Source organism: Pseudopodoces humilis, chromosome 13, assembly GCF_049639895.1.
Source record: "Pseudopodoces humilis isolate 2021_Gansu_Grassland_sample_001 chromosome 13, ASM4963989v1, whole genome shotgun sequence".
NCBI lineage: Eukaryota > Metazoa > Chordata > Aves > Passeriformes > Paridae > Pseudopodoces > Pseudopodoces humilis.
The window spans coordinates 69,299-96,786 of NC_142212.1; the positions used below are offsets into that span (position 1 = coordinate 69,299).

At 39.0% G+C, this 27,488-nt stretch overlaps 1 protein-coding gene across 10 annotated transcripts in view; it reads right to left on the minus strand.

The window, feature by feature from the left end:
- Positions 1 to 1,680: 1,680 nt before the first annotated feature.
- The window catches only part of IQSEC1 (IQ motif and Sec7 domain ArfGEF 1), a 297,837-nt gene continuing 272,029 nt past the window's right edge, over positions 1,681 to 27,488 (minus strand). For all 10 annotated transcript variants that reach the window (XM_088061635.1, XM_088061642.1, XM_088061638.1 and 7 more), the window contains 11 exons: positions 26,178 to 26,339; positions 24,819 to 24,941; positions 23,917 to 24,083; positions 22,254 to 22,393; positions 20,708 to 20,737; positions 19,369 to 19,494; positions 18,066 to 18,165; positions 14,720 to 14,881; positions 13,870 to 14,046; positions 7,628 to 7,677; positions 1,681 to 6,217 (listed from right to left, as the gene is read on the minus strand). In XM_088061635.1, the coding sequence (XP_087917761.1) occupies positions 5,801 to 6,217; positions 7,628 to 7,677; positions 13,870 to 14,046; positions 14,720 to 14,881; positions 18,066 to 18,165; positions 19,369 to 19,494; positions 20,708 to 20,737; positions 22,254 to 22,393; positions 23,917 to 24,083; positions 24,819 to 24,941; positions 26,178 to 26,339 (1,654 nt within the window). In that variant the 3' untranslated portion in view covers positions 1,681 to 5,800. The remainder of the gene's footprint in view (positions 6,218 to 7,627; positions 7,678 to 13,869; positions 14,047 to 14,719; positions 14,882 to 18,065; positions 18,166 to 19,368; positions 19,495 to 20,707; positions 20,738 to 22,253; positions 22,394 to 23,916; positions 24,084 to 24,818; positions 24,942 to 26,177; positions 26,340 to 27,488) is intronic.

The window sequence follows — 27,488 nt, forward strand, 5'->3', positions numbered from 1 at the left end:
TTGAATACTTTATTTCTTTATACTCTCTCATGAATTAAAGGGGATATTTTAGTGTATTATTGTGTGGAACTCACAGAGGCGGATCTAACTTCTAAATGGCCTAACAAGTTGTCAATTCTCAGAAGTAACCAGCTATTGGCCTTTCCCAGGCACAGAGGAAGCTCCCAGCACATTTTCTCAGAGAAATCACTTCTGTGGGTGGTCTCTTACTTCTTCCCCAAATGTCAATCAATGCAAAACCAGCACAGTAGAATTCAAAAATCTGCAGAAAAATACAGATAAAACATTTAAAGTTTTTTGTTTTTCCATCCTTTTAATCTTGCATTTCTTTATTTTAACAAAAAAATACAAAAAATATAAAAAAATATTTGGAAAAGAACCTGTTGGTAAAAAGAAGCTATCTAGAAGAGCTTGAGAAGTTATTTATTGCATGACAACTCATTCTTGTGCACTGCCACATGCGGACCTCTTGTCTTCTCAAAATGTATTAAAATTCTACAAATCCTAATTTCTAAACCAGGAATAGAAGTATCAGTGAAGAACAGCTCTGCAAATTCCTCTACTTCCACTAGAGGATGTTTCTGTGGTACCAAGGCACTGGTCACCTTCTAAGGGGTCCCACAGCTCAGAGGTGGCACAGGGGATGATTGTGAGTGGGTACTTACCTATCAAAAAAAATAAAAAGAATCATTGATAAAGATGCACATCCTGTAATTACAGCCCTCCAGAAAGAGATCATAGTTGACTATTCCCACAAAATAATTCAAGATTCTCCTAAAATAGAAAACAGAAGCAAACACAGTATTTAGTTTAATTTACAGCTGAGCATTAGCTTGGCCAGGCTTTACAGACACATTACAATCCCCTGGAAATGCTGGAAATGCACCAAGGCCAGAACACAATGGAATATCCCACAGGTGCTTATCAAAGTGTAACTGCAGGATGCAATTCAAATACTGGGAAGGCCATGTGTAGCAAAGGAGCCTTCTGGGCTGGAAACTGAGACACACAACAGAGAGGACCAGGAGTAACTGGGCAGTACTTAGTGAAGGGATGAGGGGGCTGGGGCCCCCTGCCCGTGGCCAGAGGCACTGCCAGTTCCTGAAGATGTTCCATGGAGCAGCCCAGGACTTGGCCCAGGCAAGGACAAATGGGGCCCTCCTCAGGCAGGGCAGAAGTGCCCTGGACAGGAACTCCTGAGGCCACCTGGGGTCAGCTGAACACACAGGTCCTGGGCCAGAAGGTCTCAAAGCTGTCAGCACTGTCCAGGGCTCAAGGGGTTTGGGAATTGTCCACCAAGGCCTGTGCAGTACCTCCCTGTCTGCACATCTGGGTGCTGGAATCGCTGTCTCCCTGTCTTTCTGCACATCTAGGCGCTGGATTGTCTCCCTGTCTGCACACCTGGCTATTGGATTCACTGCTCTTTAGTGACTCTAGAACTAAATTTATTACAGCACCACCACACCAATCCAGGTCGAATAAGAAGGGGTCACAGACTCCACTCACGACCTCCAGCACCTGATCTTCAGTTCCTTGCCCCTCTGAAGTGAGCAGAAATCCCACTGTCTCAGCTGGGCCAAGATACCATTGCAAGGAATTTCCTTAATTTCAGATATGAAGAGTTGTATATGATATAATTTCAGATATGAAACTGTTGGATTACACAAAATGAGAAACAAGGAGTTTTAAATGATTTATTTGATTTTTCCACATGATCACAGTTATAGTTTTACATCAATAGGGTCTGTTACTACTTACAAACAGAATGCATATTAAAATGAAAGCACTCCTTTCTTCCCCAGTTACAAAAGGTCTCGAGCCTCCCCAGAACAGAAGCTTCTTGTAAGCATAATGATTTTTGAAGTCTTTAACAGTCTGCATTCAAGACCTAATTCTAACAGTTTAATACAACTCAAAGCTGATTTAAGTTCCTAGCAGGAGATAGGTAACCTCAAAGTGACTGCAGACTTACAGTAATGCTAATTTACACACTATGTACAATTTAGAGAATTCTCTAGTCTCCTTACTGGTCCCATTTTCACCACACCCTTTTCTCTTTTTCAAATTGAATCTTGCTATTGGTTCCACTTTTCTTTGAAATATATACACAAGAATCCATTTTGCAGGCAAGAAGTGCAGTGGTATTTTACAAGGGAACAGCAAAATGCATGCTTAACTGCAGAAAACACATACAGCTTCATATGGAACAGCAAGTCAACATCTAGAGATTCAGTGTTTAAATATCTGCTGAATGTCTTTCAGCTCATTTTATCAAGAAACAAGAGGCTTCTGCTGCATGCAGTACATGATGGGAAAATCATTCTACACTGTATGTTAGACTTTTTTTTTTAGCAATACAAGACGCACATTATATTAGGATGAACTTAGATTTTTTGTTTTCTACATTGTTTTATATTTCATTCTTAACTTAAAAAAATAAAAACCCCAAATATATATTTGATTGTTGTCCCAGAAAAGATGGGGTTTTTTTGTTGCCACACCATCATTCTTTACATTTCCCTTTCATTTGTTCAAATCAGCATTACTGCTTTGCCACATTGTTTATGAGAAGAGAGAACCACGGTCACTCTATGCAGTTCTGTACCACTTTGTAATTGGCAATGGTATCTGAGAAAAAACCCTCTCAATTCTACTCCTGCCTGCAGGCTGAAGAATTAATTTTAATTCATTTTCTTAACCCCATGTGTTAAATGCTGGAATTCTCCTATTCTTGACATGACTCATATCACTCTAAGCAATTGTTAATCAAGGATGGAATCAGAGGGGCAGCAAAGGTCTGGAGACTTGTGCTGACACCAAGACAGTTTGTTTTGTTGCAGTAGAGAGAAACACGCAGTCTAAGAAACAGAACAAAACTAGGGGGAAAAAAAAAAGTCATGTCCACTGTTTCTCCTCCTTGGCTTGAAAAAACAGTTTCCAAATCCTGTGCTCTCTGTGACCAGTTTTAGTTTCTAACCAGCTTCCAAATGATCTGTGATTTCACACTCCCTGCATGCCCATGGCAGGCACAGCTTCCTCCCCAGTGTCCATGGAACCACGTGGAAATGTTTCTGTGCATGCACGTTTGTGACATCTCCTCAACACTTTGGCTCACAAATGCATTGATTGCACATGGAAAATCAGTGGTCAGGCAATAAACTGTGGCTTACTGTTTAAGTACAGAATATTTATATGTAACTCTAATTTAAATGAATGAAAGGGTTTTTTAAACATAAAGCAAATGCAGATCTGGGAGATTTAACATCTTCAGTGTTTATCGACACAGTGAGTCAGATTTTCCTCTCCACTGCTACTGCATATTCTGCCTTTATTCCATATACAGAATTTTACTTCCTTTATGCCTCTGCATCTGAAACAAGTACAGACTCTGTCACCCAGTGAAGAGGAGCTTTCTCACCTCTTTTAATGAAAAGATGCAGTTTCTAAGAGATGTCTGCACCTAAGTGGTTCTTTATCTTTTCTGGAACAACCTATAAATTACAGTTAGACTCTACTATTGGTACAGATGTATGAAGAAAAGTCTACATATTGAAATCTGTTATCACTTCAACTAATATCAACAGTAACACTGATATATTTTGCAATTATACAGTATGTAGAGTGTAGCCTCACACTAATAACATTAGATGACATGCAGACAGTTCTACTTTCCCTTATAAGAACAGTATATATTTTTTAAACGGCGAGGAACAGAGCCTCAGGGGACCCAGGTGAGCCCTCTTAAGGTAAGCCGCAGAATTTAGAATAGAATGAGTGATACAGAAAAATAATAATCACTTGTTTTCTTTTCATGGAGACCATTCCGAGGAGAAGGAGCAGAAGGGGAAAATATATTGCACATGTGTGAAACAAACATGGACTGCTGGAAACAAGGCTAAACTCTAGATTGCTGCATTTGCTCTCTGTGGAGGTGAACAAAGTTTACCGTTTTGCTGGTATTGTGGTATCCATGGTATGAAAGGGAAAAAAATGACTGAACCTCTCCCATCCTCCCCACAATAGAGATGCCACAAGCAAGCCAACAAGACAAGTCACTCTGTTGCTCCCACGTCCTCCTAATTTGGGACACTTTTATTACTGTTACATAGAAACCCGACTGGCTGGAGCTGTGATTACTTTTACCCATCTCTTACTGGAACTTTTTGCTCATCCTCTTCAAGGTTTGCTTTTACGCTGGTACAGTTTTGCAGTTGTGATTCCTTTGTCTCTACTGTTTAGGTGTTAAGTCCTTGCAGTGGCTCAAAGTGCTGAAACTACAAAGTAGGTGCCATGGATAACTTTGTACAGGATTTAGGGATACAAATTGTAGAGAGATTTGCAAATGGTTTGGTTACAACACATAAGCAACAACAGCACAGCCTATTTTTATGTGATGTCTTGCAACTAACTGGACTATGGAAGTGAGGGTTTGAGCATGAACTCAGCCTGCTGAGTGCTGGGTGCTTCAAACTAACAAATGTGATGAGTAAAAATGGTAAAGCCACTTCGTTGCTAGCACATGGCTACATGGAATTACATATTTTTATATATATATATATATATAAATATATATATATATATATATACACACACATATATATACCCTATACTAAATTCCTAAACAAACCTTTAAGTTTTAAAGCACTTCCACTGGAAACACTCTGGACTAGAATTCAGCTTCACTGGGTGTAAAAATGAGAAATTATGGTAAACAGGAACCAAGGTAGCTGAGAAGGATGGAGGTTTGCCATGTTCATGTTTGAGATGAATGTTTTTTTGCAGTGTTTACATGCACCTGGCAGAATTCTTCCCGTGTGCTTGTTCAATCCATATGCTTACAAAAAACCGTGGATCATGTAAATTCACAGTTATCACAGCCTTTAAAGTGTCTAAGAACTTGTGTGACCAATGCTTGGAGGTGCCCCCTGGTAAGTGGGCACCCTCCATTGCTATGGAATAATTACTGCATCTTAATGAGTTTGCTTACCTGAAATAGCAGAGCAGCTCTAATACTGATTATGTATGATATCATCGTGTTAATAAAATAAGGATTTATACAAAGCAGTACTGGACTACAACATTTAAATGCTATGTTACTTGGCACATTTAGTAATGATAGCTTAGAAATCTTAACAAGTCCAGGGGACTTGTGATGAAAATATTGAAATGTTTGAAATTAGTTTCTAACCTTTAATGTTTTTGGTCTACTCTTTCATATGCTATTCATCTATTATGCTGTCCTATCAAGTAAGTGGAATTCCTTGTAAAGTCTATATTGCTAGTTTGTGGACTGAAAAAATTTCTTTCCAAGCACTATGTTAACTATACAGTATATATATATTTATATTTATATGTATACATTTATATTATATAAATTTACTTACGTACTTTCATCAACCATATCAGGTCTACTTATTTTTTTTGCCCATTGAGAATAAAAGAGCAAGAATGCAACACTTGGTAATGTCTCACTTTTTTCCCTGTTTTTTTTCCATAGGCTATCTTCTCATTATGTGTGTAAAATTGTCCAGGGGTTTGATGTAAAAGGTAGCTTTCCTCAGATTCAGCAAGCAGCATGTTTTCAAGGCAAATTTGTAAATAAGAACTAATTGGATGGTGGTGAACATCTATCCAGTAGATAAGTAAAACCAGTATGGCCTGGGCTAACTGGAATTATTTAGTAACAACAAGCCTTTAAGCTTGGAACGGCCTAGGTAAAAACTGACGGTGTGATTTGTTGCTTCCTGCAAGTGCCTCTGCAGCTGTGTTTAAAATGAGAGTCATAAGAAGGGTCTTTAGCCTAGACAATGGTGCTGATGCCGCTGTGTTTGGGCTTGGTGCTGGAAGCGGCGGGCGGCGGTGGCCCGTGGTGGTGCGGGGCGTGGTGCGGCCCGTGGCCATGGGGCAGGTAGGGGCCGTGGCTGTGGCCGTGGCCGTGCTGGTGGTACGGGTGCGGGTGCGGGGGCGGATGGAAGTGGTGGTGATGGTGGTAGGGCGGCGGGTTCTGGTGGCAGTACTGTGCGTGGTGCGGGTGCGGGGCCGCGCCCTCCGCCTGCAGCGGGGCCGTGTGGCTCTGGGACAGGGCTTTGCCCCTCTTGCTACCAAAGAGGGAGCCTAGGAGTGAGGAGGAGTTGGGCATAGTCTGGTGAGGGCGAGATGGACACTCTCGGGTTGATGTAGCTCTTCGGCGCATGTGAGGACTGCTAATGATGGACCCCTAAAAAGAAATTAATAGAAAATAAAAATTAAAAAAAAAGTATTGAAATGTTCAGAAAAAAAAAATTTAAAAAAGTTCACACTGACCCACAAACTCCTCCTTTAGGGTTCACTTGGATGGATTATGTTAAAGAGTTCTAGAGAAAATTTTCTCTCCACCTTCCCTAAGTTGCCAATGGGGCATTCATGCCCTTTTTAGGGAATGTTAAGCATTGAGTGATTGTCTCTCAGTACTTTGACATCAAAAGCTATGACTTTAAATTAAAAAAAATGTCACGGAAGAGTAACATGGTATAAGACCTACGAGTGTATTTTTAAAGGAAAAATACATTTTAAAATACTGCAAAAAATACCATACTTGCTTTTTTTAACACACACACACACACACACACACACACACACACACACACAAAATAAAGCTACATTAATTTCGACCTAAACAGTTAAAACATATAGCAGCAAATATTACACTTACAGTTCAGACTTTTAAAATGGTATTTAAATCTTTATTTATAGTAGTTTTACACTACTATACATGACAGTGCTGCTTCTCAGGCCTACCTCTACCTTTTGTGTTAAATGGAACCATACTGTTTTTGCCACTAAGATTTCTATGTGCTTGTATTATTCTGACCTATGGTCCAACATTCTATATTATTTAGCCTGGAATTTAGTTGCTGGAAGTTTGGGGTTTCTATCTTTAAAGTGTTACGGGACACGACAGTACTTAAGCAAAGTGTGCTAGATTTAAACTGCAATCTACCTAAAGCAAACACAAAAAAAACCCAAAAAAAAAAAACCAAAAAAACAAACAAAAATACCCCTGCAAGCTGAATTCAGAGACATGAACAGTATATATAAATGGTTTGAAGATGAATGAAATCTCATGAAATCCACATTGTATTCACCTATCTGAATACATTTTTATCCTCCCATGCCCTATCTGTGCAATTCCATGGTGTCATGACTGCGTACATTTAGCAATTGAACTCGAAAATAAGCAATGGGAATGGTTGAGCATGACAGTCAATAGTTGTAGCTAAATATCAAACAGCAAGAACAGTGTACTTGGTAACAAAGAGCAAGTGGGCTTTTAAGCTAGGACCAGACTGAAATGGTGGCAAAAGGACACATCATATCCATTTAACCATGCTTGCAGGAACAAAGGGAACAAAGTTAGCTCAAACCAAAAATGGCATTGCTCTAAAACAAGCTGTCAGTGCTTTCTAAGCTGGAAGAATACAGAGTGAGTAGCCTAGGCATGCATTTTATTCGTGGCAGGCAGGTTTTATATATATATATATATATATGTTAGAAGAAAAAAAGAGCAAAAAAATATGTATGTATATAAAAGAAAGGTTTGAAATGCACATCATCACATCCAGCTAGACATCAGGAACTTCCTACTTACTTCCATATTGCTGTCTAGCGATCCTGCACTGCTGCGTCGCCCACGCTTGCCTGCCCAGGACATGCAACAGCAGAGATTAGAGACTGCGACACAACCGGCGCCCAAGAGCCGCGGCCCCACACCGGCCACACAACCCCACAGCTTTAGGGCCAGCAGGGACAGCAACTCTCTGCACCTGCCTGGGGTTTTAGGGGTTGAGTGCTAATTTGGAGGGTTGTTGTTGGGAATCGACTCGCATGAGCGGGGTGTGACCTCTTTTTGTAGATTTGCACAATTCTTGAAATAGGTGTGTTTGAGCAGCTGGGTTTAGTGCTGTGGTTGTGATGCTGAGCAGCAATGACTTTAAATGCTTTGATTTCCCGGAATCTAATTGGCCATGAAGGTTTTTTTTATTTAAACATTGAGATATGTGGGGTGGCATTAACTTAAATGCAAAATTTAATGTTGCAATATTCTGAACTTCAGTGTGGGGCACTATGAGGGGCATTGGTTTTATCACTTCATCAATTTTATCACGTCATCAATTTTATAATTTCAAATTCAGCTTTGAACCTCAGTGGATTTCATACAATCTTTTTTTCATGAGGTTTTAAAAAAACTAAACTTAATTTTTGATCAGTAAATCTGTAATCTGTCTTGATATTATGGCTAGATTTTGTTTGTTTAGCTGTGCAGTGCTTTAAGTGTGTTGGGTTTGTACTCCAACAGTCTGAAATTGCAAAGATATTTGCCTAAACCCACACATGAAACTCCAGACTGTTTGCCTAAAGAGCCAGAAAACCTCAGTGGCTGTATAGGACACAGGATCCCAGATTTTCTTTCTCACTTCACAGCAGAGAAAATAGCATCTGGCTGCAGTGGAAATGGAGACTTTTAGAAGATAGCTTGTGGAGCTTTGCTTTGAAAAGTTTCAGAATACTTTCCTGGCAGGGTGTAGAAACAAAGATGAGCTTTGAGGAATCCTCAGGTGCTCAGAACTTCCCTAAAATCCACAGGGCTTTAGAAACCAAAGCCTTCTCAGCACTCTCTCCTTGCTTTCCTGCAAGGCCAAGTATCAAAGAGAATCTCCACCCTGCATTGGCACATTTTGTTGCCTTCAGGACCTTCTACTCTGAGAGGTGGTTTTGTGGTGGTTTGGAATGTGAGGATTCCAGCATCACTGAACCAATTAATGACGTAGTCTCATCACAGACACCCCAAAAGCACCTGGGATCAGAACTAGAGAGCACTGGATCTGCTCACACGACAATTAGACTACCCAAAGGATCAGTATGAACAAAAACTACCACCTGCTGGACTTATAAGCATAACACTGACCTGGTTGGTCACAGGACACTGCCCCAAAGAAACAAGTTTCTCTTAAGAACTACAGTTCCAGACTACTGTAACATTTCCCCTCTTCTAAAGAGTTGCCCCCCAGTGCAAACCCCTCTGCAGTGACATTAAATTGAGGTGAAGGCATTTGTGGTCAAGGTATTGTGTTTGACTTGTAAAATTCTTCGGGATTTGGAATAATTCCCCTGGTTTGGCTCTTTCAAAAGCTCACATGCTTCATCTTCTCCTGCAGTTTTAGCCTCAGCCAAACCAGAGCTGTACTGTCTTATGATCCCCCCAAGAAAAACTGGGTTTGATAATCCCTTATTTTGACTCCTAGTCAGGCTTTGATATTTTTCTGCTCTGATAACAGGATTAGTACTGATTAACACTCCAATCACTCTTGCTTGCTGATGCAAACACACTGAGGCAGCCACCTCGGAAATTAGCAGTCAGGGTTGCAAATAAGACAGAGCTGACACAGGGCATTAAATGTGGCCAAAAATGAAGGAAAACACAACAATCCAATGCCTTTTGCATATGGCAGGAGTCACAGTCTGATCAAATAACCATGGACACAGTAAATACAGACAGAGAGCGACAGATGGAATTTTGCTCAGAATAACTTCAGGGCAGAGTAGTATTTGCAAAGCCAAGAACAAACAGAAAAATCCTACTTAAAATATCTGTAATTTCCCTCAGATGAGCACTATCACTGTACAGAGGCTTTGTTCATTTTCTTAAACACAAACTGAACCCAATTCAGTGCTGACATGCAGTGTGATAGGGAAGCTACTCAGTAAATCCCCTGCAGCATTCCCCTTGCCAATATGTGTTTATTCCAGAGCATTCCCTGGTCTTTGGGATGGCTTACCATTCCAGAAATGCCTCCCTAGAGCTCCAACCTTCACATGCATCTCAGGGAAATGGTGACTCTCAACTAGAATTGCATCTAAGCATGTACTGGCAGGATAATTAGCAGCTGTCGTATAAAGCAAGGTGGTATTTATGAAATCTGATTTGTTTTGCTTAATTATATATTGTATTATGCTTTAATTTTTTATGCTTTCAATTTTTTAAGGCTGTTAGAGTGAGCTTTATTTTACAAAATTAAATTTCAATTAATTTAACCTTATTTGTTAGATATGAATATTCCTTGTTAGAAATATCTTTAACTTACACAAGTGTATGTGCCATATATGAACATGCATTATATGGGGACAAGAATATTTCAAATTTATAGTAGAAATATTAAGTGATTACAAGATTTTTACAAACTTAACCATGCCAAAAGAAAATTGAGCTTTATTAATAAAAGCCATTGCACCTTGCAGAACAGTTGTATGCAGGACACATCACAGGATGTGTGGTGATCTCACAGCTCAGGCTGCAGATCAGCTCAGTACATGAAAATATTTCTCACTGCTGCTCTGTAGTTCTTGAAACTCTTCTGGGCCAGTGAAAAAATTGATAGCTAAACTCTGTATTATGATCTGGTTTCATGTGTCTTGGGGAAAAAGATTTGGATAAAAGTTTTAATTAAATTACTCTCTCCAATCATTAGAGACATCACTTTTGAGGGGGAAAGGACTCTTTGTCACCTTCATATTTTCATCTTGTTTTCTGTGTGAAACACGTGCAGTCTTAAGATCTCACACTGCAACAGAATTATTTTAATCCTGGAGATACTTTTTGGTTTGGTTTGGTTTTGAAGTAATCTTTTTTGGTCTGTGGCTGTTTTAGACAAACCCAGGTGCCACTGTACCACCCTCACTTGGGCAGTACTACCTGGCTATGCCAGTTGTGGAATACTGGGGCAAACAAGAAAAATGTAATTTTTAAACCAGTTCAGTGTGTAAATACTATTCACACCTTACAGGTTAGGAATGTGGGAATAAAGTTTGAATTCCACTGTAAACTCGATAAAGCATTGGCTCCCCCAGCAACTCAAAGTGGCTAGAATTCAAATTAAAGAACCTAAAATCAGTCCAGAAAAGTGGGAGAGAAACAGAATAGGAAACACAACCAGTCCAATACTTCCTGCTCTGCTTTAGTGACCAAATACTTCTTCCTGTGGAACAGTGGCCGTGAGGGACATCACACTTTCCCAATCTTTCTGTAAACTCACAAAACTTAGCTTTAGATGCATTAGAATTAATCTGGCTTCTAATATTTTTATATAAATTAAGAATTCCAAAGTCGGGAACAAATAAATTTAGTTCTTCCTTGACTATAGCTCAAGAATGTGCAATAAAATTGATACATTTCTCTTTAGAGAAAAATAAAGCTCTAAATATTTTTGACATATTCACATCTTAGAAAACTTGGATGCCACATTCTGTTTTTTATTCCATGGAAAAACCTGTCAATTCACAAGGAACAACAGCATCTCTCAAAATGAAGAGATCCTCAGCACACCCTTTCCACAGCTGGAAAGGCTCTTATACGCCACAGTTGAGGCAAAGGCATGGAAGCACCCTGAGGAAAGGATTCCTGATGGAGAAATCCTGTTTTTCTGTGCATTTCCAGCTTAGGAGGCAGAATCAGTTAGGGTGTCAGCATCTGTCAGATCTCAGAAGCTTCCGAATCGTCACTGAGAGAAATCTAAAGTCACTTTCCCCAGCCTCCATTTACTGGGATGTTTGGAGCACAGCAATGGACTGTTTTCCTAAATGGTTCTGTCAAGTATGTGTGGAGCCAAATGCTGTTCAGTCCCATTTCCCTTCACTGTTAACTTTTAGGTTTGCAATGTTCATGGGACATATACTATAATCCATAAATATGCAACCAGGCCATTTTCTCATGTTTGTTAGATTTATTTCTGATTAAATGTAGGAAGGGTCTCTCTAAAAATCCGCTTTTTTTACAGGCCCACACACTCCTGTTCCCCCTCCTTGTAGATAATCCACAAAAGGATTTGAGGCAACCTAACTCAGTCCTGTTTTAGAGAAGCAATTTAATATGGGATAATCACTGGGGTGCAGTATCTTCCTAATTGAAAGAGATTTCTCTGCTTTTCTATAGATCACCTCTCCCACATTCAAAATAAAATTAGCCTCACATGCAAGCTATTCCCTGAGAGAAGGCAGGAAAGATATGGATCATCTCCCTGAAGTCACTCCACCAAATAACAACGCAAATAACAGGAAGGTCATTTCTCAAGTCAGTTGCACTGCACAAGACCAAACAGAAGCTCTCCATAATTCTCAGCTATTTCAAGTTAAAATTAAGTTTAGTTGGGTTTAACAAACTCATTGATAAACCCGGCAGACTGTGAGTGATTTCTACTTTTTTGTCATGGAAAAAGGTTATTTTCAGTAATAAGCATGCCAACTGTAGGCATGCCCTGTGAAATGTGTTTTTGATTACAAATGCTGGTTTGTTGAATTAAACCCATAATATGAATTCAAATACATGGTAGTGTTTGAAAGAGAAGAATGAGTAATTCTGATGGAATGAAAAAATTAATCAGAAATCACATTTAGGGGTACAAATACCCCACTGAACTCACATATTAACAATATGGTAGTTCTCATTCTAATGAAATAAAACCAAAAAAACAGACAAGGATTATGAAGTATCTTCAAATCTGAGAGATAAGAGTGGTGGAGACTAGGGCTTGATCTAAAATCCACTGGAGCCAAGCAAGCACCAATATTCAACTTCAGCCTGATTTTGGATCAAGGGCCTAAGTCTTTTTAATGGAAATGTGAGTATGAAAGCCTAAACAGAGAAGAAAAGAATTGAAAGAGCTCACTCTCTATACATTTGTATGCACATATATATACCCACAAAACACAGGCTATCATTTCAGTTTACAACAATTTTATTTATTGCAGCATAGCTAAAATCTCTTCTTTGGTTTAAAAGAAAAAAAAAGGAAATAGCTAAGTAGTGTCTACTACCAAAGATACACAGAATATTGAAATTGTGACTACACCGTACATCAATACTGCAATTGAAAGAAAAAAGCAGAGTATGCAACACAGCCTTTGAACTAAAGAACAAATAATTTTAAAAAATAGAATTGTTACTGTCCCTGGAAGTACCTTCTCAATAGTGGACATGGTGTTCAGATAATAGCTTTTATAAGTGACAGGAATCTTTAATACTGAAAGATTATATGGCTATGCCAGGTGTGAGGCAAACCATCAAAATAAAGCACACCCAACTTCCCCTGGCTTGCTTTGGCTAAAAAAAATCACACCACCACTGCTTTCCAGTCTTAATCAGTTAATAAAACTTAAGGCACATCAGTGGCTTTGTGGGTTATCAGCATTCTTGTCCACTGGGGCTTCTCTGGTGCTATTGTCAAGAGTACTTCACAACAACCTCTTTTTGCAAGAACTAGGAACTGTGTCTGGGTTACTAACCAAGAAAAGAGCATCAGGGACACACTGAGTTACACAGCTCTAGGCAGAATTTAGTTGGGCTTCACTCAATTTCATTCATCCAGGTGGTAACACAGGTACACTTGAGCACAGAATACACAGAGAGCGCTCATTACACAGAGACCAGGAGCTTTCCTGGCTTTTCCTTCTAGGCCTACTCTATGAGGGGGAAAAAGCAAAGGAGATGAAAAAAAACCAGAAAGCAAAACTAAGTGAATTACTCCTAGCACAAGTCAATCATTTCTGTTTTATTAAAAACTTACAGTTTTTCCTCTGTCTTCACTGTCCTTTAAAAGTTTCTATAGCAACCTACAACGGCTTAAATGCTTTCAAACAGTGGCCGCTCAACCGAACAAGGGTAAAAAAAACAAACAGAAATTAACCACGAGCCAGGGGTGGGGGGGCGTGGGGGAAGGAGCTATTTGGAAGTGCGAGATTCCAACTGCTATTTCTGGGGGCCCAGAGCGAGCTGGACTTTGTGGACATGGTGGAGGCAGCTTTGCATGCAGAGAGCCAGGGAGGAGAGGCAGTGCTTACCTGCTTCGGACAGGTCCCGCAGGGAGGAGCTGAGCGCGCTCCGCTTCAGCCCCTCGCCCCCGGCGTAGCTGTCATCCAGGCATGCCCTGGGCAGGGTCCCGTTCCCAGCATCCTTCTTCAGGCTGGAGCATTGCGACATGCTGGGACGCACAACCCCCTTCTGCTTCTCCAACTCGGCTGCAACACACATGGGGATTTTTCAGGGTTTTAGTCGGGATAAAACAACCAAGAGCATCCCTGTGTCTGTAGGGAATGCCAGAAAGGAGCTTCACCCCTCAACCAACAGCTGGATGTTGATCAGGGACTCTTTTGGAAAAATGGGATAAAATTTCATGTTTAGACATTCACGGGACTACCAGCAAAACATACCATTTTGGACCATGGCTTCCTTATTGACTACAGGAATTGCAACACAGAAATGAAGAAAAATTAAATGAAGCTTATTGGAAGGGCCATCATTGGGAATTTCAGTGTGAGGTAAATTACCCCTAAAATACTTGCTTTAATTTATGATACAAATCACAGATCCATCTCTCCCTGTCCACATTATCCCTAAAATTCTTACTGGAATTTATGCTACAAATCACAGACCTGGCTCTCCTCTGTCCATTGCTATTTGCAGCTTGTCGAGGATAAATTCCACTGCAGCTACACTGCAGTAAATAGGAGTCAATGAACTCAGCTGGGGCTTAAGGCATGATTGGTTTTTTCCTCTTTCTTGAGGCAAAGTCATGGAAAAACCCACATTATTTTGAACTTTTAAGGAGTTCTAATGTGTTATACACATATTCAGAATTTTCTTCTTTTGATTAGCTGGAAAATGCTCTATTATATGTACCTTTGTACTTACACTCTATTCTGTGCTTTTCCATTTCTTGAACTTCTGCAATTGATTCCCTCAAATCGTCTGTAAACTTCTTCCTGTCCTGAGGATTTGGTGCATTGAAATTTATAAGTACTTTGATATCTGCTCCTGGAACAGCTGACGTGAGCCGAATGCCATTTGGATAATCTGGAAGAAAAAGGCAAGAAAAACTAAGCTCTGATTATTACAATTACTTTTCTTTTAATAAAAATACCCACCAAAACTGAAAGCTTTTTAGTAATATTACCACAGAGGATACAAAGTAAGAAATAAAAGGCTGACAGCACAAAATTAGACTAAAAATCCCTAAGGTATGTTGGAACAGCTAAACTGTCAAATATTGAACAAATATTGAGGGATAGCTTTATGTAGCTGCTACCCTTAAGGTACGATACCCAATATATATCAAGAACAGCAGAAAGAAGGCAAAAAGCTAAGGGGGTAACTTTTATTTCATGGAGCAGATCTATCTTACCCACTTGTGACCAAAGTTTTGCTGAGTTAAAGGCTACTTGAAGACATCTCAAATACTACATATTGTCTTTTAACTCATTATTTGCAGGAAGACAAACACACAAACAGGTACAGATTTAGTATTTCCTATTGGATTGTATTCCCTACATCCTACTTTCCTTTTTTTCTTTTAAATAAAGTTAAAAGTATCTGTGAAATCACATACTGAAGAAGTAAAAGGACTGATTTGGATTTTTCACCCTTCTTTTGACCCATATTATGGACTTTTAATAACAAAAGGCAGATTTTTCAGGAAACTGTCCTTGCCTCTTTTCTAGGTGTACTTCTGAAATTTTAACAGTTAGTCAAAATTATCTGCTGGTTGAGAAGGTTCAGTTACAGAAAGATACTCAGAATGAAAATATGTTCTGCTGCAGAAAACAAATCAGTCTTTGCTTGAAGCACAGACCTGGAGCAATGGGGTGTCAGCAAAACTCAACATGTGCATTTTAACTCAATGTTTGCTTTTACTCAGCTGCCTTCCCCTCTTGGTTTACACTAAAGCTCTCAAATATTTACTTCAGTATTTGAGCCCAAGCTCAAGAGCTCCCATGTACTAAAACCTCCCTCCCTCAAGAACCAGCAGATGAAGTGAGATACTCTTTTCCCTCAAAGCCATGAGGTTTCAACAAGATTTCAACTATTTGTTGTGTTGAGAAACTGCTTTGAGAAACCAGTGCACATGCTTGGCTTTTTTAGGATACCTTAACTTTGGCTTTTTTAGGGTAGCTTATCTTAGGCTTTCTTAGGGTACCTAAACTCCCAGATGAAAGCTGCAACTAAAAGTGAAGCAAGTCCATTTACAATCCTCAGGGAAAATAGAGCAGCTGCTCTAATAGAGGTCCTAGGGGAAGGAGGGAAGGATTTGGGAGTTTTGCTGGGATTTGCTGTCAGTATCTCACACAAGAACAGCCAAAGGGCCCCAGTGCTGGGCAGGCTCAGGTGGGATCTTTAGAACACTGGCACAGGGAATGCAACAAACAGCTCTGCACCACTCCAGGGGAAAGAATATAAACGTTTACAAAACCAAGTAAGGAAACTTGGCAACCCCAAAGTCACTAGGTCTGCCCCCACCTATGAGCCAAGAAGGAATTTCCACATAACAAGCACATGTATTTTATTACCAGAGGTACTTCTCTGCAGTGTATTGATCAAGTTTTAGGAAATACTTATATCAGTATTGGTTTCAGTCACACTCTCTCCTAAGTGATCTGCTCCTTCTCTATATTTTGTTAGTGATTTTGACTGAAAATGGAAAATATACTTCCCTTATGGCCTATTTATTTACTAGAGATATGTGGCATTGTTTTCCCTTTTGGAGCTCATCCATCCATCAACATAATTGACTTCTATCATTAAAAGTCAATTCTTCTATCACCGGTGCCAGTCATTTGTTCAACCTCACCAGCAGCGAAACCAGTATTTTAGTTGCTTCTGCTTTAGCAACACTGACTTTTATTCCCTTGGAACCAGGGAACAGCTGCTCCACACACAGTTACTGATGGCTCTGGCCAAAACAAGCCTAAAGCTTGCTGGGGATAGGTGAGACCAAAAATATCGAATTTTACAAGTCAAAGGGGACAAATACTTCTCTTTCCCAAATGGAAAATTGTGCATCCCACCTAAGAGACACCAATATTACAGTACAGCCTGTTCACTGAGTCACTGCAATGAATTCTACTCAGAAGCCCTCCTGAAGTGCCTCAGTTAAAATGCCTCCAGTTCCCTGGGAGAAATCCAATGCTTTACTTCTTGTTTCACTAGAGATATTTTTTAATTTATTTGATAAGTGTTTCTACTTAGCATGCTTGTGTTTTTGAAATATATTTTATTTAAAATGGCATCAGAGAATTATAAATCCATCTATTTTTAGTAGAATCCAGGATAGATCTATTTGGCCTTTCCCTCCAAAACTAAATTTTGTATCATTTATCATAATGAGTTCACAAGAGAAAGAGAATGTATGTGTAAGCACAGAAATAATCTGTGGGCTGCCGAACTTCTGTGAGCTCTGCAAAACCTTCCCTTTGGAAATCTCCAGAGGCTCTGGCTCAGTAACAGCAATGGATCTTTAGGAAGTACATTCTCAAGGGCAAGGCAAAACTAAGAACCTTGCATGATGGAAAAGCACAGGAACTACTGCAGCTCACACTGAGCTGGATCCAGTTCATCAAGTGGTAAAGATTTGGTCACAAACCATTAATTCAGTCAGGCTGTCTCCCTACGTACCATACAAACAACTCTGCTCTGCTGTCTCTACTGATGCTGTACTTGGGCTTAGAAGCAGGATTTTAGCAAATTATTTGGGTTTTTGTCTGCCAAGAAGCATCGAAGATAAAAAGAATATTGGACTGGTGCAGATTGTAAGAGACATAACCAAAAGGTGTCAAAAAATGAAAGTTTATGATTTGTATTTAAATTTGAGGTAGCATACATTATCTAGGCAAAGTTAAGCCATAAATCAGGAAAATAAATTAAATACTGTTTTGAATTACAGATATCATTATAAGAGTCATTATTTATTATCACTCAGTGCCAGCTAACTGACTCAGCAACAGATGTGTTTGTTTCTTGGCAATCCTTTTATTCTTTACAAGGAATCACAAACACATTTGGGGAGATTTGGCTTCTGACTACAACCAAAAAACTCTCTGTTTTTTATATTGACAGCATCTTGTTTTGAACTTTAGAACTAAGTTAAGTCCAGAGCAATTTTACTCCTAAACTCAGAATCAAGTCCTGTCCATCCCTTTCACTTACACCATTCTTGTTTTATTTATGAACAAAGAGGTCCTCTAAAAAGAGAGGAAATACTTACACTGGTTCTCAAAGAGAAGAACTTGCATTCCATAGAGGGAAAAGGACTGTCGAAAACTGTATGTAACAGAGTTCTTCTTCTTCTGAAAAATCTTGGTCACCTGAAATGTATCAGATAAACAAAGTGAAATATTCCTTCCACCAAATGTGCCTGTGGAAAATTATTTCTCTGATAATTAGCATAAGAGAAAACATTTTATTTAGAAGAAAGTTATAAATCTGTCAGAGAAACTGCACTTGTCAGGTTTTTTCCATTTTTTAAAATGCAACTGTGCTGTATTTAATCTCCTCCTGCTGCTGAAAAAACCAAAGCTCTGCAACATCATCTCTCTAAAGCAGAAGGGTTAATATATTATCCAGACACAAAGCTTTTGTGTTCTCTCTCCTCCAGAACTCTACTTCTTGAAATTCCAAAACCAAAATTAATATGCATCCATTCTGTGCTAGCAAAAATGAAAATACATTTAAGTTATCCTTAAACACCCCAAATTTAGGTGCTACCACACCAACAAAATTGGTCTATATTATTCCCCAAACAGTTTGATAAAACTACTGATATCTGAGTAAGTACTAAAAATAGCAGTTTCCATTCAAGCTCCCATTTACAACTGCTAGGTTATACTCAGAAGAAAAAGGATTAATGTTTTTTATTTAATTCTTGGTTTTAAGGTCTGCAGCTATGTAAAAACCCACATATAATAATATCGTGTATATGAGGTGTGCCTTTTTCCTAACAAAATATGAAGTATTTGGTGTAGTCCTCACTTCTCAGGTAACAGCCAAGTGCATTCCAAATGGAGTGCAACAAATTTTTCTATTTTTAAAAGTAAATCAACCAAATAATTCCAAGCTGTCCTGAGTTCTGTATGTCTGCTTTTCAAAATACTGGTCAAGTTAGTCTGTGAGGGTTAGTGCACACTAAAAAGTAAAGTCAACTGTAAAATCTATTTCAACAGATCCTATTCCACAAGTACCTTGAATTCATTATTCATGGAATAAATAATGTCTCTGTTTATCCTTTAGGGCAATGGGTGAACTGGAAGTGAGGTTTTTTTCTCTATAGTAAAAGCTACTGCACCAAATACCTTCTTACAGAGTGTAGCTGTCAATAAAAGACTTCCATTTAAAAAACAAATTATACAGAATTAAAAAAATTAGAATATAAATCCTTTAATCATTCCAGGATTGTTGGAATACAGGATAACAGATACTTATTTTTAGGAATGATCACATGCTTTATTGCCAGTGATTTCATGGAGATATGATTTCTGAATACCACATTCTCTCTTCCTGGCAATACATACCACAAGAAGATCATTAAATAAAAATATTTCTCGTTGGTGCAATCCAAGCTTCTGAGGTTTATTTGGATCTGGAACTTCAAACAGCCTACAGTAGCAAACAAGCCTCCGGTGGGGGAGAGAGAGCACCTGCAATAATACAAAAATTCATGATTCATATAACAACTTTTAGCCAAGAGCATTTTTCATAATTTTTTCAAAAATAACCCTTTTCTTTTTAATACTTCAAATATTTTTACTTCTAAGCCCATTAGACCTTTTCATCAAAGGACCAACAACAGGAACATAAAGAGTTTATGTCACAAACTTGCAGGACATTCAAACTTCATGAAAGTTCTTCTCTAAAATGCTCTCTAACAGCCTGCATCCCATACAGGATGGAAGCTCTACTGAGGATAGAGCTTTATTTTGTGAAATGATAGAAATGTGAAAGAACTTGAGATTAACCTGAGTGTAAGCTCAAAGCAAGGGATGGTTCCTTCCAGGAGCATTTTTATTTTTATCAGAAGAAGAAAGGATGCAAAGCAATTTTAGTTTTTGTGAGATGCTGTAGGTTACTTTTTGTCAGCCATTGAGTTAATTCAATTTGTTCATTCCCCACTACCAAGAAAATTGTGACTTTAGAACAAAGCAAATACATTTTCAATCTGTTTTATTCTCTCAAGCAAGCAAGAAAATCAAGACTGAGTTTCCATTTTCTTATTGGAAATGTCTGCTGAAGGTATCTCTGAAGCTGCTGAATGAGACTCGATTTCCTTCAAATGCAAATTATGAGATCTCGTTAAAAACACCAAAAGAAATCCATAAACTGGTGCATTATAAGATTTGGTGCATGTAAGTTTTAGCTTTATTACTGATTACTTTATTACTGACCATGCCTATAATTTAAATTGGGAAACGGTATTTTCAATGTTCATCTACCATTCAGAAGTTTAACTGGCAGTATCTTTCCATGGTATCATTAAATTCTCAAATGAACCAGAAAAAATAACGACACTATAACTCAGGTGGAAAGGTGAGGTGCAAAGTTTGATTTTAATTATTTGTTTATTCCTTACTGGCTAATCTCTACAGTGATAATAATATTTCAAATAAATGAAAAGTGTACTAGAAAGGTCTGGAAGACCCTTGGCAATAAATTAAGCAGTCTCTGAGACATGCATTTTTAAGAAAATCTTTATACCTTGGAGAGTTTTTACTATAACACAATGAAAATGTTGCCTGAAAGAACATCAGTAATTTAAAATTTTATAAAGTTACAGAATGTCTTATTTCCAGTTTAGGAAAATGCTGCCAGTTACAATGACTATAAATTTTGAATGAGTAGGAGAGAAATACCTACACAACCAAGTCCATGGTGCAGAGATCCAATCTACAGTAGAAAGACACATACAAGTTGATTAAACTTCAGAGAAACACAGAACTGTATCATAGCAAGTAAATACGGCACGCTCTGACTATGACTAAATGCCTATAAAGTAAAAACAAATAGAGCTATCAATAAAGACTCTTGCCTGTTCCCTCATTTCCTTGCACACAGTTAAAAAGTCTCCCACCAGAACAATCCTTCAAACTAGAACTCCACCAAGGGCTTTGTTTTCTTAATCCCATTTAATTTACAAGGTCAGGATTAGTTTTAGGATTTGAATTGCCACATATCTGAATAAAAAAAGAAACATGGAAAAAACCCATATCCCACAGAAGCTTGTATATAAACCGAAATCCCCAATTACAGAAACAAAGTTTCATATTAAGTGCCTGAATACTGACTTCAGAATATTTATTTCCCTTCTTCTCAAAAACAGGTACAAGCTTTTATAAAAACTTTGCTTTCTTTCTGCTTCTTCTTCAAAGAGATCTCCTCAGCATGTTCTTTACTGGAAACAGACCAAAATTAGATTTTTGGTGGTCCCTCATTCCCTTCCCCCATCCCCTGACTACGGCTTGTCTGAGAAGAGATTACAATTCAAAGCCCTTTAACAGTAATAGGGAGAATCTTGAGATCCACATTCTCTTCCTCAAGAATAAATCCCCCAGCCCATCAGACCCTGATGCAGTTCCCTGGAGCTGATAAAAAAACAGATATATGGCTTCAAAACCACGGAAGTCTAGGGCTTTTTGGCTTTGTTCTGGGCTGTCTTTGTGACTACTGACATGAAGGTTTGAATTTAGGAAGGCTGAACATCCACTGGTCCCTCTCCACATTAGTTACCTTTCCTAGCATGGAAAATACTGGTCTTAAACCCTCTGTGTTCCTTAGTCGGAGGTAAAATGCCGAGGCCTTTCTTTTCTCTCTCCATTTCCAATAGATGCTTTGAAGATTCACTTGTACAGCAAAATATTTCAGGACTTTTCCTACAACAATCCTATCTTTGGATACTGAAACCCAGCACCAGAATCCATGGGACCTGGTTTCCAGATATATCCTAAGATAAAATGACCCTGTTTCCCCTTACAAATCCCACATCATGGAAGGAGCTGAGCAGGTGACAAAGATGCTGATATGAACAGAACTTCTCTGTTACTCTTGTAAGTTATGGAGCCATAACGGACAGTGCAAATTTTGGAATACAATTCTCTACAATATTACATTAACAAAGTACTTTGATTCTTTAGAAGTAAATAAGAGAACAGTCTAAAATACAGGTATTTCGGAATCATAAAGTTTCACAATAAAGGATTTTAAGACTCCTAACATCATCATGTAACCCATGACTGCAAAAACAAAATTCATCTGCATGGATACTCCAGAATTTAAATCAACCTCATAGGGAATTACTTTGACAGTTTCTGCCCTTTTCCATCCATGGACCAGTCTGTACTGGGGAGCAGCACAGCTCTGCTGCCCTGCCCTGCCTGTGCCCCACAGCAGGACAGAAGGCACTCACTGGTTTCTTGCCCACGATGAGCTTCTCCACCTTCTGCACCTGGGACACGTGGTCCTCGTTGGTCTTCAGCTCGCGCTTGCGGATGCGCTCGTAGATCCCAATCAGCATCTCCCGTGGGATGTCCTCGCCATCATCCACCCCTGCAGGGGCCAAGCCTCTGTTAGCAGGGATCTGATCCACATTGGCAGAAGACAAAAACCTGGGCATTCTCTGTTTTCCTGCCCTCCCAGTGCTAGTGCTGCTTGCCTGCTGATATTTGTGCTGGTTTTTCCCAGCTGTCAGCCAGCTCCTCCTGTGTGTCCTTGTGCTGCCTCAGCCAGGCACAAAAACTGGTGTGAACATGATTTAAGCACTGATTGTGGTCCAGAAGTTTGCTGCCCATACACCCAAACATTGATGGAAATCACCCAGGTTTGGGAATTGTTTGTTTTAAAACTACCATCTAAAACTAAGACATAAAAAGGCTGATTTCCTAAAGGATTTTTTTTTTCTTTCACATTTCCTCTGTTTGGTATTAAAGCTACGAATTAAATTCCTTTTTAGACACTAGAACATCCATGGACATTCTCCTAGGAATACACCCCTGGGAGGAGGCTGAAGAACCATTTCATTTTGTCTCAATATTACTCAATGTTGTTCATGAAATAATTTCTTACGTGAGAATCGTATGAATGCAGTAAAATTAATTTAACCAGTATTTCCTCTAAGATTTCAAAAATAACTAGTTTACTCTGGAAAAACAAATCAACAAAATAGCCCAGATCCAATATTATTATTTAGCACTGTGTGATTATCATTGGCATGGCATTCTAACAATGCCACACTGTCTTGAAGGCCTGATCCCGAAATTTTAATAGCAGTGGAAGGAGTCTAATTTCGCTAAGTGACTTAAAGCTGGATTTTCTAGGGACAGGGAGATGCATGTCTCTTTTTTAAACAGGTTTTAAAGCAATAAACTCTTATCTCCCATTCAGAAGCAAAGATAGAATATTTTGTCACCCAGTGCAACAACTGCTCCCATAAAAAGTACAGTGATAAAATACAATTTGTTTGCAGACAGAAGCAAGCAAAACCACCTTTGTTCTGCCAAGCCTTCCACAGCCCACCCTCTGTAATTTAGAGCTGCAGCAAGGTAGCCTGTCACAGAAATGCTTGTAATAACAAGAATTGCTGGGCATACATGCTGGAGTTCAGAGAGAATGCATTGTGTCTAATTCCCCAAATGTAACTGCAGCATTATGCCAGGAGATGCCTATCAGGCCTTTAGAGTATTTGTGAATTTTACAAAAAAATCTCAGCACTAACTTAAACTTTGCTAAGCTGAAATATCTGCTAAGCACAGGGTGTTCGTTGCTGCCTTATATCAATCTCAGGGAATAAAATCACCATCCATTTCATTTTCAAGATCTGAAATTCCAGAACACCACAAGTACTTTGGTTTTACTGGTCCTAAAATGAAAGGTCCTGACAATATATCCATCCACTCAAGAAAGACAAAATAAAAATGACAAAATATAACACAATTAATTCTGGTTTTGCTGTTATAGAAATGACTGAGGTCTGTCCAAATGGCAGTCAGGTGACAGAATCATGAAGTTGTTCCCAGATGTCCCTGCAAGGATAGGGAAAATCTTTTAGGAGCTTTACCCTTAGGGTCTCTTACCCCTGAGGTTCTTGATGAAGTCCTCCAGCTTCATCTTGCGTTCTGGTTTGACGTTGGGGCTGTACATATCAGTGTTGAGCAGGATGATGGCGAAGGCCAGGATGAAGATGGTGTCGGGGTTGCGGAACTGCCGCACCACGCCTGGGTTGCAGATGCAGTAACGCTGGCTGGGAACACCAGGGGAGGCTGTCAGGGCTGGGAGGCACTGCTCAAATTCACCAAATAACCCACCTGCTGCTGATTCCAGAGCCTCAGCAAGCTACTGTTCCATTTCCAGATACAGCTTTAGCTTTCCATCCATATGTTTTCATAAGGCAATCCTTGAATGTGCAAGGAGTTTGTTTCTATTTCACTGTAACTTCACTTACTACAATTTCTGTCCCATTTTTTTCAGTGATTAATACCCCAACAACAGGGAAGAACACAGCATTGATTTTGGCTTACTGCCATGTGTTGATTTCCACCTTATCCTGCCCTGGGTACACTGCGTCAGGACTGATAAGTGACTCCTCTTTCTCCCACAGCCATTGAAGTGTTTAATTAAAAGTTAGGAGCATACATACCCTAAAAAGTGCACGGGCTTATAATTTCACTCATACAAACTACTAAATCCAAATATATTCTTAGACATGTTAAAAAATCCTTAAGTATCTTTTCAACTTATGCAAGAAAGAACTTCTGAGGAAGTTCTATGAATACAAATGCCACATGTGAACAATACCACCAAATGAAATTTCCTATCTCATACTCAGCAAATCTCCCCCCCCAAAATATATTTGAAAGTGTAGCTCATGAGGACACTGAAAATAATCAGGAAAGTTACTTGGATAAACCCAAGTTCCCCAGTTCTGCAGTCTTATTGCAAAGCAGAAGGTTTCTGAAGGATTTATTTGACATCCTACCTGAAAGCTTCAATGAGCCGCTCTACTTTCTGGGCTTCTCCTTGGACACGGATGTGTGCTTGAAATTTCCTGAGTGCTTCATCCAGCTCCATTGTGGAGAAGTCCATTTCATCTACCACACAGCTAGGACAAAAACAGATTCACATCGTGTCTCTCCATTTCTAACAACACAGTACCAAAGAGAAGATTCTGAAACAGAAGAAAACTTTTCAATTTTCCACCTGACGGAGATTAATGGAATTGTTTTTTAAACTTTTAGCAGCAATTGCAATAATTGCAGGTAAGCTGTGAAGGAAGGTTGAAAATAACAGATCAATAAGTATGTGCAAATGTGAGCAGACCCTTGTGTTTTTTAACAGAGGAGCTGCTGGAATGACAAATATCTGACCATTCTAAGTGATGTACCACTGCCACAAATAATTATTAGTTCTGTGCTTGCAGGTCAATCAACTATCACAATGCCTCCAATAATAAATAGTTTATACTGCTCAAAATATTGTATCTCACACAGCCTGCAGCAGGCACAATAATCTGTACCAAATGGCTCTGTGTCTAGGAACATTCTTAAATGCAGAGAAAAATATAATCTTGTTTGGATATTCTCTTTACTATTACTGTAATTCTCATCTCCCCATCATTTGCCATGACTTTCAGTTAACATTTATGGAGAAATAATTACTTTCTTGCTCTGAAAATACTGTGCTGACGAAAAATAAAAGGGAACCATTTTAATATAATCAACAATACAAACTATGTTATTCTAATACTTTGTTTAAAGACTGCTTTAAAATCAGAGGTTTATAAATTTCCTTTAAGCTTAGCTTTTAGTTTTGAAATGACCAGACATGAATCACTGTAACAGCACTGTAATGCAGAAACCACAGAAAGCACTATCCACTTTTAAAAGCTTTTTCTTAAATGTATAGATATACAATGACGAATTAAGTAGCTCTCATTTTTCTTCCAGTAACACTGCAGCTAATGTAGATTAACAAGTAATTTATTCCCTTTGCTTTTAATATTTTTCATTTTATGCTAAAGCACTATGAAACAGCAAACCTGGAATTTCTCACACCCTTTCCAATGTTCACCTAAACTTTATTATCAGTTCAGCAGCAATGCTCACAGGCTTCCCTTTATTGCAAGTTCTGTTACACTTTGAAAAGCCCTTTTCTCATGCCAAGGCATAAAGCACATGTGCAGAGTCAAAATGAATAAATTAGTACAACTAAGGACCCCCAGGAAAACACTGGCCAACAGCAGGATGGGGAGGGGAATTAAACAGCATTTCTGTGAACCATGGAGACAGCAGATTTACCACCATGGGCAGTGCTCACCTCTTCCCCACACCATACTCACTCTAACACATCCCTGTTGAACTGCTTCTGTCGATTTCCCAGGAATTCTCCGATCATCTGCCTGCTGAGCCCTTTCCTCTGCAGCAGGAAGTGGGCAACCCCAACAGGAGTGTCTGGCACAAATCCTCGCTCAATGAGGTACTGGACTCCTTTTTCAGGTTTTCTGAGGAGAAATGGCAATGCAAAAGTATGAATTTCCTTCCATTCCACCTGATCACATTTGATTAAAATTCCACAACAGTTCTGCCAATTATGGTCAATATATTCAATAACTTTAACCAATGTCCCAGCAGGATGAGCTAGTGTAGCTTCAGGAATGTGCTCACTGCTAAGAGTGACAGCTTTGAGACACATTTTTGCCTGTTTTTACACATTCCCTGCTCCAGAACCTTCCCAAGGAGAAGGTCGGGATGCAAACAGCCTCCCTTGCCAGTGAAACAAAGCCCAACACCAGCTACTAAAAGCTCCTGGTGCTGGGGGAGATTCCTTCCAGAAACCAAACTGAAAAGCTGCTGTTGAAAAACAAGAAACAGAAAGTTCCCCTGACATCCCCCCCTGCCTGCTGGCAAAAGTTAAACTTCATTAATAAAAACATCTGAAGTGGTGTCCCTTGCAACAAAAAATAAGGAGGAAAACTACAGTCAGTCAAGCAAAAAGAAGCAATTAAAAATGGTGTAGACCTCATCTAATTGAGATTTTTAGTTCCTTCCTTTAACACACTGTTGTGGTTTTAAACCAGTAACTAAAAAAAATTACTTATTTCTTGCTGTGAGATATGGATTAGAACAAGAGCAAAACAGGCATAAAACTTAAAAGGAATAAATAAAGTTTATTGACAAACTACAATAATAAGAACACCAGAATAAACTTCCAGAAAACCCCTTTTTATCCCCTATCTACCCACCATTCCCTTGTTCACATGACAACAGAGACAAAAACTTTGGAACTTTGATGGTTAAAACAGTCCCAATTCTTGCTACAGTCTTTTCACCAGTCTTTGTAGAGAAACAGAAGTCTCTTTCTGTTAATTTATGGAGTTTTTCACAAGAAAACTACTTCTGTTATAGTTTTCTATTGCCCTGATGTCAACTGCTCAGAACTGCTGTTATCAGAGCTCACTCCTCCCATTTCACCTCACTCTGAAGTGTGTATGGGCCATGAGTCTAGGGATGACATTTTAAGGATGAGTTATTCAAAGGCAAAAGTTCTCTTCATCTGTCTCTGTGAGCTTCACTAGAGTTTTTTCATTGCCTCCCAAGGCTTCAAATCTCCCAGCACTTCACTGTATCACAATTACTCTACTTTTTACTCA